This window comes from Pezoporus wallicus, unplaced genomic scaffold, assembly GCF_028554395.1.
Source record: "Pezoporus wallicus isolate ANWC-B61680 ecotype Strahan unplaced genomic scaffold, APGP_CSIRO_Pwel_v1 contig_12108, whole genome shotgun sequence".
In the NCBI taxonomy this organism is placed as follows: Eukaryota; Metazoa; Chordata; class Aves; order Psittaciformes; family Psittacidae; genus Pezoporus; species Pezoporus wallicus.
Window position 1 is genome coordinate 1 of NW_026635250.1, and position 11,120 is coordinate 11,120.

The window sequence follows — 11,120 nt, forward strand, 5'->3', positions numbered from 1 at the left end:
CTGCACCAAGTGCCACCAGCGCTTCCCCTTCGAGGCGCTCAGCCAGGGCCAGCAGCTCTGCAAGGTCCGGCGGGGCCGTTTGTGAGGGAGAGCGGGGTTAAAGGGGTCCGAGGGGTCATAGAGGGACGGGGTCTGCTTGTGGCGGGGGTCATAGGGGGGCTGGGGCGGCTCTTGGGGGCCTCAGGGCACGTGGGGGGCATGGGGGAGGTGTTGAGGGGCTGGAGGCGTGGGGGGAGCTGGGAGTGTGCGGTAATGAGAGACTGCTTGTTTGCCAGGCGGTGCTGAGGGGTGTCCGGGGGTGCTGGGGGGTGTCCGGGGGTGCTGGGGGGTGTCCGGGGGTGCTGGGGGGTGTGGGGGTGCTGAGGGGTGTCCGGGGGTGCTGGGGGGTGCTGGGGGGTGTCCGGGGGTGCTGAGGGGTGTCCGGGGGTGCTGGGGGGTGTTCGGGGGTGCTGGGGGGTGTCCGGGGGTGCTGGGGGGTGTTCGGGGGTGCTGGAGAGGGATTTATGGGGCCACTGGGGGAGAATTGGGAGGGAGGTGGGTGTTGTTCATGGGGGAATTCTGTTTGGGATGGAGGGTTGGAGCGTTGGGGGATCCAGGGATGTTTGGAAGGGACTGGGGATTCTTAGGGGGGATCTTCTGGTATTTTGGAGAGGGGTGAGCTTAGGGGCACCATTTGGGTTGGGAAGAGCAGAGGTGTGGGTACGTGTGGCAGCACTCAGTTCCTGCCCCGGGAGGTGAGGCCAGTGGGCGTTGGGCACAGATAAGCCCTCCCTTTACCTGTGACACACGTGGCTCCTGCCAGCCTCCCGCTGCTGTCAGCAGCGTGACGGTACCGGGAGGAAGTGTCCTGCCTGATGGGTGGGTGTGCGTGGGGTCAGCGGGTGACCTGGGGTGTGGGAGGGAAGCGCTGCCTCTCACCCGGTGCTGCTGTTCTGCAGGAGTGCCGGATTGCACACCCCATTGTCAAATGCACTTACTGCAGGACTGAATTCCAGCAGGAAAGGTAAATGCCCTCTGAAGTGGGGGAGCCCAGTGTTTTCTATAGAGCAGGCACACCAGAATGATTCCCCCCCTTCAGTGACTGAGCCTTAACCTCTAGGCTGTTGCTGTGGAGGACTTGGCCTTCTTCAAAGGTCTTCTAGGCAAGTCTGTGGTGTCTTTAAGTGTGCACTTTTTGCTTGGTTTGGTTTTTGGTCAGTGCTTAGATGCATCTTGTGATGAAGGAGCTGGGTGCACCTTCCCACCAGCTTCCCTCTTACCTGATTTCTGGTACCCAAAACTCATTTCCTAATGTGTTTTCTTTATCTGTGCAAGTTACAGAGGAAGAATTGGTAACCCCAGTTGTGTGAGATGTTCTTTCCTATGTGTGTTGGACCAAACCACCTCTGCCCTGCCCTGCCTTAACCTCCTCATCCAGTCACCAGTGCTGAATCACGCCTGCTGCCAATCAGCCGGTGCTCGGACTCCTGTATTTGGGAGGACCTGGTGGCACCTGGGGATGCCTTAACTAAAAGCTGCCTTTTGTAATAGCACTTTCAGGCAAATTATCCTCAACCAGATGGGGATAAGAAACACACTTTGATATCTGAGTCCCTAGTGAAGACAAATACAGTCTCGCCACTAGAGACTGAGCACAGGGGAGACTGGGATCCTAAACCATGGATTTAATGTTCTTTGGGGAAGTGTTAATGGAATGATCTGTCCTTCTCTTTTAATAGCAAAACCAACACAATATGCAAGAAGTGTGCTCAGAATGTGAAGCTCTACGGCACAGTAAGTGAGCAGCAGCCTTTGTTCCTTTCATCATCCTCGTCTATCCTGCTGGCTCCCAGAGCAGTTTATGGGCTGCTCTGTTGTAATAGCACGACTGATCAATAACATGCAGGTCCCTCAAGGGTGAAGCTTTTACCTTTTCTCTCCTTTCACACAGAAAAGAGCAGCTCTGCATCATTTGAGGCCAGGAAATGGACTATTGGGTAGCCGATAGAAATGAGAGCGTGCTTACACAAAGCTGAGATTGCTGCAGGAAGCAGTGCTAAATCTTTCTTTCATGATTGTCTGGAATCTGAAAAAGAGATTTGGATTGTATTATAGATTTTCCAGTTATTTTATTGCACTTGATAAGTGGTCTGGGTGCTAAATACACATAGCTGGAGACCAGGGGTCCAGCTGCGTTACGTCTCAGATTGGAACAAGGAAACACAAGCTTGGAAGTGACGGGGAGAAGCGGAAAGAGCAATGTATTGGTGTAATTAGAAGGCAGTGCTATATTTTCTCTCTGTTCTTGTTTCTTAAAGCCCAAACCCTGCCAGTACTGCAACATCATAGCAGCATTTATTGGAAACAAGTGCCAGCGGTGCACAAACTCGGAGAAGAAGTATGGCCCTCCACACTCCTGTGAGCAGTGCAAGCAGCAGTGTGCCTTTGACAGGAAGGATGACAGGAAAAAGGTCAGTATCTCTGTAAAAGGAGGCCAAAAAGGTAAAAAGGTTGATCACAGTGGTTGTCTGTCCACACCCTTCAGTATTTGGGACATAGCCTGAAGGAGCTGGAAGTGTCATACCTCCGCCAGGGAACACATTCCATGCTTCTGCCACCCTTTGCTTCAGCAACACAAGTGCTTCTTAGGAGGCTTGAAGCCTTGCTCCTGCAGGCTGTAACCACCCCTTGGTCCTTTGGGATAATGCACTGATAATCCCTGTCCTCAGGATGAGACCCTTGCTGTTTGGGTTTGCACCCTGGCACAAACTGTTCCTTGGCGTTGCTTTGAAATCCCACTTGAGTTAGGCTGTCCTGGTGAATGGGTGCTGTTAGATGGGCTGTAAGCAAAGCCTGGCAGAGGCTGTAGTTAGGATGGAGAAGCTTCTTTTGAGGAACCCTGTCTGCATTGCACCAGCCATGCCAGATGCGCTGCTAACCCTTTCCAGGCACTTCTTGAGTCACTGCTTGTTCATACGTGATCTGAAGCCTGAAGTTGCTTCTTGCCTTCAACCCTGTTTGGTTTGTGGGCTGAAAACAAGACCCCAGATTGCCCCACTCTCACGTTGCAGGTGGATGGGAAGCTGCTGTGCTGGTTGTGCACGCTGTCCTACAAACGGGTCCTACAGAAGACCAAAGAGCAGTGCAAACACCTGAGCAGCTCCTCCCGAGCAGGCCTGCAGGAGAAGGAACAGTACAGCAGGCTCAGCAGTGGCAGCCACTACAATAGGTAATCCGCGTGTACAGGGTGAGCAACTGGGGGCCCTGGCTGCTCCATGCTCCTTAGGTGCACTTCCTAAAGGAACTGGGAGAAGCACCCACCTTCAGTGATGGGTTTTGGGCTGTTGTTCAGGAGGCTCTGCCTAAGTGAGGCTTCGCCAGTTTGCAAAGCCCACTGTGCTGGAGTAGACTCGTAGGCCACCAGTGCTTCAGCTTCCTGAACTTATATGTAATTCCAGCTCAAGTGCATGTGTGGAATTCCGTGATTTGAAATGGAGATTGGGAGCAGCAGTTCTTCACCTGCCTACTGCTCTGACTGACGCACTGGTGCCTGCTTATTTTTAGTCTCCAGCATTTTTTACCATTCTTGTGCTAGAAAATACTGGTTTAATGGGCTTAAAGTGGGTGGGAATATTTATCTGCTTCTCTCTCTTCGACTGCAAGTCATTCAGGTTCTGACATCCCATTTCCTCATTTCTTTTCCAGCCAGAAAACCCTATCCACCTCTTCTATTCAGAATGAAATCCCAAAGAAGAAAGCCAAGTTTGATGCTATATCTGCCAATGGTGACAGGTGAGCTTGGAACATGGGGAAATTGGGGGTGGGCTGTCTTGTTTTCGGAGTTTTATATGAGACAGAGTGCTGTGTGAATAGCAGGAAGCTATGCTTGAGTTTTGGGACATCGAGGGGCTGCGTTAGGAGCTCTCCAGAACCTGGCAGCCCAGTGTTCCTTGCCATTTAGGCATAAGTTTGAAGAGGAAATTAATACCTAGTGCCTGGACCTGCTAAAATAGAACCTGCTCCTTGGCTGAGCTCCCTGGAGCCAGATCAGCTCCAGCCTCTCCCCACAGTTAGAGGGAGAGGGGGGCTCTTGGCTACGCTCTTGACTTGAGCTCTGCAGCCTTTGTGCTTTTGGGGCTATCAGCCTGGTCTGCAGGGAGGCTGCCTTGGAGGAGAGGATGGAGACTCACCTCCTGTATCCCTCCTCTGCTCCCAAGCCAGAAGCTTGGCTGGAAAGCATCAGATTCCATCCTGATGTCAGAGTTTGTGCTGGATTGATGCTGGCTGCGTGCACAGCAGAATGGGAGATAGCAGAAACGGGAAGATTGAGGTGGATTTTGATTGATTTTTTTATGGTCTTGTACATGCAGATTTTCATTCCTGCCTTTCCTCTCTGCTTCTCAGCGTTCCTTCCTCTCCCGAGATGCTTTGTCCCCCTATCCAGAGTGCCCCGTCCACGCTGGCGCCGTGGGCTGCTTCCCAACAGAGTCTCGGTGCCCACCATTGTCCTGTTTCTCAAGGCACTGACATCCTGAAGTGAGAGCACGAGTTGTTTTCTCCCCTCTTGCCCTCCCTCCTTCCCTGGGAACTGCCTCATCCATGGAAACCATCCCTCTTGGTGGATCTCTGTCCCAACAGCAGTGATTTGGGAGCACAGAGCATAGGCTCATTAGTGCCAAAGGGTCTGTTAGAACCACTGGTAATGAATGAATCACTACCTGCCTTGAATGTCATCTTTTCAGATCACAGATTGCATCTGTGCTATAGATACCACTGACACCTTGTCAGCAGTTGTTCATGTTTGAAATGCTCCAATGGGAAGTAGAACTCATCTGAATTCAGTGCTGGTGGAGCCAGAGCAGAGACTGGAGCTAAGTCCCTGGTAGAACTCATGCAGCCCATTAGTATTGCAGCAGCTTTCCCTCTCGAGGGGCTCCTGCTTGCCTTCTGAGGCTGTAGGACAGCACCAGGTATTGCCATCTGCTCACTAAAGCCTGGGCTAACAACTCACTGTAGTAGCCCATTTGTGTAATACCCTGCTGCAGATTGGTGGCTCGGCTTCGTGAGCGAAGATTTGGGAAGGGCTTTAACCATGCTTACTACAAGCACGATGACCAAGGGCAAGTGGCCAAGAAGGAAAAGGTCCCCAGCTCTGGCGTCAGTTGCTCAGTCATTCATGTGCAAACCAGAAGCCTGTCTGAGAGGAATCAAACGCCTTCCTTTGCTCTTGTTGTGAGCCTGGCTCCTGCCAAGGCTCTGCTCCTTGCCACATACTGTTTGATGACTCCCAGCAACAAACTGGGGGTAATTTTAGCAACTCCTGAAGAGCTCCAGCAATGTGCTGTAGGAAAGGCAGGCAGCAGCTGCCTCAAATAGACCCAGGGCTCTGCTTCTGGAGTGCAACAAGAATGGTGGTTCATTATGTGGCGTTTTGGAGTCGCTGGGTAGGGGGTTGTGAGGTTGAGACCCCCCCAAAACTCCTTCTTCTTGCCCCATTATGTAGAAGATTGTTAGGGTCTGCTGCAGTACAGCGTAGCCTGGAGTGGGGTGAGACACAACCAGCACCTCTTCACTGCTGAAATTAGCTGTGCAGCACATTCTGACTCCAGCCAAATTTCCAGCGCAGGTTGGATAGGGCTTGGAGCAAGCTGCTCTAGGGAAGGTGTTGCTGCTGTGGCAGGGGGCTGGAACTGGATGAGCTTTAAGGTCCCTTCCAACCCAACTTATTCCATGATGCAACAGTCATTTGGTTCCTTTTTTGTTCAGTAGAGAGGCAGGTGTCTTAGGAATTGCTCCAGTTTTCCCTCTGCCTCCACTGGAAGCAACAGTAGCTCATCCATGTGCTTCAGAGACATGCGCTTTATCCTGCTCAGACATGGAGAGCAGTGGCCCCCTGTCCTATTCCAAGGGGCTGTGCTCACATATGTGACAGGAGGGGATGCTGCCCACTGGCACCCACTCGTGGGTGCAGACCCCGGGGACAGGCACCAGCTCTGCCTGCAGCTCCTGAGTGCTGCTGATCCTCCTGTCCCTTCTTCCCGCTGGGTGGCAGGGCTGGGTCTCCCCTTCCTTGCTCCACAGGGAGCTTGGCAACAGGAGCTGCCAAGGAGGGAGCTTTTCCTGCTGGAGCTGGTCAGGGAAATGGGAGCATCTCCTGGCACTCTTTGGCAGGAGGGAAGCTTGCTTGGGTGTCAGCAAGAGGGAATTAGTGAGGAAGCTTTCTCCCTGTGGAGGCTGGGGTTTTAATCTATCCTTTCTCTCCTCCTCAGCATATTTGCACTGAGTGGGAAATGAAGGCTACTGTTAGTAACAAGCTTGCACACAGGAAGGTGCTGGAGCACCCACCATCATTGTGCACAGCCTGCACTCGGGAAACTCGGGAATAGTTTTGAAATGGAAAGATTCCCAGCATGTATGAACCTCTTGTGCACTTGAGAGCTGCCCAGGGTGAGCAACACAGTGATGGGCGCAGAGACCTGCCGTATCTCTCAGCATCTGTGATGCTGTCCCTGCTTAGCTTCCCCCTGTAGCTCCCCAGCACTGAGGTGGAAAGAGCCTTTCCTTCTGCCCTATCCTTGCTGGTGAGTCCAATCAGTGTGCTTCTAATCAGAGAATGGGTGATTTCCAGACATGATGAGCAGCCAGTCCCCTCTGCCTTGGTGGCCACATGGGGCCTGGAGGTGTCTTGACAGAGGCAGTGATTGAGGTTCAAACCATGCCTTCCCCAGCCCACTGCAGCTTTAGAGCTGAATCCAGGCTTTAGGACGTGTTGACTTACTCTGGAGGCTTTAAAAAGAGCTGGCCTTCAGGTAACCCTAGCTCTTGATCTTTATAGCAGATCTTTATATTGTCTATATAGGCCTGATAAGGGCCAGACTTGAAGTAATCTTCTAGGCAAAGCTTTGTTCTTTTATTGCTGTTCCAGTTTAATTCAGCAGTTTCAGGTGTGTGTGGCTGGGAGGGTGCTGCCCTTTTAACACACCAAGAGATAAAAAACAGCTTTACCATGGCAGCAGTCAGGAGCAGACAGCAGGCAAAGATCAGGTGAGCTCTCTGCGCCTGTGGCTGCAGCTTATCATATTTTGTGATGTGAAATAGTGCACACTGCAAGGCTCTGTGTGGCTGCCCAGGTCACTGGCTGCCTTGTAGGGGAATGTAGGGATTACCAGTGCAGGTGGGTGACTCATGTCCAGGTAAGTTTTCAGCTGGTTGCTTAGGGTTAGAGTGCCTGGTGGTGTGTAAGTGCAGCTGTTTCTCTTCCTGGAGAGAGCCTTTACTGCTCTGAACTCAGTGAGGTTTTGCTGTACATCCAAGAGCAAAGAGAGTTCCTCTGTGTTTGCATGAAGGTTCATTAGCTTCATTCCTGTCCTCAACTCTTGGGTTTGAATAAAGATCTGGACTGTTGGAATGGTTGCTGCCGACACTGGTTGATGGTCACCCATAGCAGTGCTGCATCCCTGCTGATTGTGCAACAACACAACTTGATATAGCACATGAAATCCCTGTTCCTTGTGTTCCTGTGGCATCCAGAGCAGGGATACAGGTGCCCCCTGCGTTCAAGGAGTGTGTCATTAAATGATTCCTTTTCTCCTCCAGTACCCTCTGGGCGGGGGGGTTTCCCTGCCTTGGTGAAGAGAAGGGGTTGTGATGAGAGCCTCTCCCTGTTCTTGCTGCAGTTTTTCTCCAGACCTCGCCCTGGACTCTCCTGGCACTGACCACTTTGTTATCATTGCCCAGCTGAAGGAGGAAGTGGCTACTCTAAAGAAGATGCTGCACCAGAAAGACCAGATGATTTTGGAGAAGGAGAAGAAGGTACAGCCCTTGGCTTGCTTCCCCCCACATCAGATGCTGACATCTTCACACAAATCACACTCCAATGGAGTCTGGCTTTATCTTGGGAATGAGGAAAAGAGTTTCTGGCTGCACTCCCCCAGCATGTTCCTGAACTCATCCAGTCTCACATAGTTTCTGCAGGGTGCATGGGGGTGAAGGCATTAATCTCTTCTTCCAGCTCACTTGCTCCTGACTGGTTTCTTTGCAGATCACCGAGCTGAAAGCTGACCTGCAGTACCAGGAGTCACAGATGAGGGCAAAGATGAACCAGATGGAGAAGACACACAAGGAGGTCATGGAGCAGTTACAGGTGACAGCTTTTTTGTTCTCATTTGCTGAGCTCTGCTGGACCCAGGAGTGACTGAGAACAGTCACTTGTGAGCTGCTGCACACACAGCTCTGTTAATGCTCCTCAGCCCTGTCCTCTCTGTCCTGCCAGTTCTGTAGCGTAGCAGGCTGCAGTGCATTGTAACCCCTATTTATATTCACCTTGCTGCTCTCTCCTCTTACTCTATTGTATAGTTGAGAGGAACCATCAAACTCATTTTAGCTACTGCCAAAATCAGGTTTGAACCTGTTTCTCCAGACTGTAGAACCTTTGTCTGCCCCCCTTTCTAATGTGATTTATGGGACCAGCAACCAGAGAGAATAAAAGCTCAAGCAACAGCTGTCAGTTCCTTAGCATTGGATCTCTGGAGTCCAAATCAAGCAGGTTTGAGGGAACAGGGAGAGCAGGATTCCTGTCATGGCCATGGAAACGGTAGGCAGACAATCAGCATGAATACCCTGTGAGCCACCAAAGAGATCAGGTCAAAGGGGAGCTGGTTACAGGGAAGAAGGCAGGCACAGAAATGAACTTTGTACCCTTTAATTGCTCTGGGGGATGGAATGATCTCAAGCCCTAGCAATGAGAAATAGGAGGGGCTAAGACAAAAGGCTTACATTCCCCTGGAGCAAACAACCCCTCCTCCAGCAACACACCCCCAAGTCACTGATCAGAGTGGAAGACAGGTTCTGTCTGTGTGTGTGTAATGTGCAGAGGACTGGATGTGTTCCCATCCTCGTGAGCACTGGTGGGTTGTGTTTGAGGGGCTGACAGGGCCACTGATCCGTGCTCTTAGCGATCCTGCACTGCCTGTGTCAGCCCTGAGCTCTCTTCCTCCTGTTTGGGTGTCCAAACGCTCCAGTTTGGAATAGACATTGCCATTAGCACAAACCTCCACTTTTTGCTTGCCTTGGCCAGGAGGTCAAAGGCTAAGAGGAAGATGAGCCCTCCTTGCAGTGCTTTTCTGCCTGGAATACATTCTCTCTGTTGTGTCCCAGTGTTTTCCTTCAGCTGGTGTTGACTGAGGCTCTGGAAACTTCTCTTCACTGATGCCAAATAAAAGTTCACATCCTCTCGGTGTACTGAAGGTGCCTTGAAGTGTTCCTATGATTCACTGTTAGAATATGCTGTTGCTTTGTCTTTTTCTTTCCATGGGGGGAAGCAGGAGTTGCCTGTATGCTTCCAATCTGCAGGAGGCAAAGGAAGCTGTGTGCAGCAGTGGAGCAGATGATTTAATTCCTCTTTACATAGTCATTCATTCACTGAGAACTAATGCAGAGGACCTGTATCTGTCTTCACACAGGTTTTACCCCTTACTCTACTTCTGGAGCATGGTTTATCATAGGCTAGGAGATGATTTATTTCCTAGAATAGAGGAGAGTGAGCTCCAAAGTCTGGTAAAAGGGGCTGGAGAGCCTTGTTTGTAAGTTGATCTTTTAATTAAGTGCAAACCACAGGAAGTGGTGCTCTCATGGGTTTGGAAAGCTGGTAGGAATGCAGGGCTATCACTTCTTCCTTACAGCAGTGGGCCATGAGGGGAAAAGCGTGGAAGAGCCTTTTCTAGGTGCTTAGAGATGAGATGCCAGACTTGAGCTCGTGCTGTGGTGCCACAGAGCCACATTCACCTCCTTTTTCATCTGCCTGCTTGAAGCCAGCAGCTTGTGGCCAGCCAATTCTAGGAGCCCAAGAACTAATGATGATCCATTAAATCCCCATTTTCACTGTGTTTCCAGGCCAAGAACAGAGAACTCCTGAAGCAAGCAGCTGCCCTATCGAAGGGCAAAAAGCCTGAGAAGTCGGGAGCAATAACCTCCCCTTAGAACCAAACCCCCAGTGTGGGAGCTTTCCCCAGCATTAGCCAAGGACTCTGGGAGACCTGCCTGAGCGCTGGAAGCCAAAACCTCAGTGTGGTCCCTCTCCCCCTGCTGCGGACTCCATGGAAACGCCTGGTGTGTGTGTGTTGCCTTTCGACAGCATCCTGAGCATGGCTGGTCCCCGTCCATCTCTGTTCAATACCAGCCTAGAACCACGGTGATCCATGGGGAGAGGTCCCAGCCATCCTAAATATCTCTTTCAGTTCCTACCACTGCCAGTCCTTTCTATTTGCAAAGAGGAACCTGCTGCATTAGAGACTTTGCTTGGTTCCCAACCTGCTGCTGTGAGGCAATAGCCATGGCCCGTTGGGAGCTGCGTGTGGTGGGAGCTTGGTTTCCCTTCAGCTCTTCCCTTTTCAAAAGGAAGCTGATAAATCACCAGCCAAACAGACGTTACTGGAACATTGTGCCACTGCTGAGAATGCTTGGTCCAGCCTTTTTGGAAGATGCTCCCAAAATGGGGGCTTTGTATTTCTCTTGGAAGGGGGGTTTGGGTTTGTTTCTGGGTTTTTTCTTCTTTTCTATGGAAAAACCAAACTGCCTGGGGTTGTGTTTTCTTGTTTTCTTCCAATAGATTTCAGGTTGGGAGCCAGAGTGTAAGGATACAGGACACCCCACCCCCCCCCCCCCCCCCCTTCCTCCTGGTTACTTGGTGACCTGTGGGGCATTGATGACTTGTGCAGCTTGGTGTGATCAAGCATCTTTCACTTTGTTTCTTTACAAAAGGAGCATCCAAGGCTTGGCTGTGCCCTCTGCTCCATGGGTTGAGCTCCCCAGAGCTCCCTTCCAGCTGCAGAAGCAGGGCTTGGATTAGGAAAGTGCTTCCTCAGGAAGTGTTCTGTGGGGCTCTCCAGGGCTGTTCCTCACTGCTGAGCAGAAGCCAGCGGAATCAAAGGGCTATGAAAGCTCCCTGGAACAGGGACGTACTTCTCGGAAGCAGCCCAGAGACCACAGACCTCTGAGGTGAGCACTCCCCATGCTCTGCCTCTTGGGGTGCAGCTCCCAGAGGGCAGGACAGCTCCTCAGCATCCCAGCACCAGTCAGAGCATGAGGAGCCATGTGTGGGGCCGGATGCAGAGAGGAGGAGTGGGACATGGAACTATGGTCTG

General features: G+C 51.6%; 1 protein-coding gene across 1 annotated transcript; it reads left to right on the plus strand.

The window, feature by feature from the left end:
• Window positions 1-4: 4 nt before the first annotated feature.
• On the plus strand, window positions 5-10,621 carry FAM76A (family with sequence similarity 76 member A; the record flags this gene model as incomplete). Its single annotated transcript, XM_057413580.1, has 10 exons — window positions 5-64; window positions 939-1,003; window positions 1,719-1,773; window positions 2,298-2,450; window positions 3,051-3,208; window positions 3,685-3,771; window positions 4,384-4,515; window positions 7,656-7,791; window positions 8,021-8,122; window positions 9,871-10,621. Coding segments are annotated over 10 exons (1,035 nt in total), but the record flags the coding sequence as incomplete, so codon positions are not given.
• Between the last annotated feature and the right edge of the window lie 499 nt (window positions 10,622-11,120).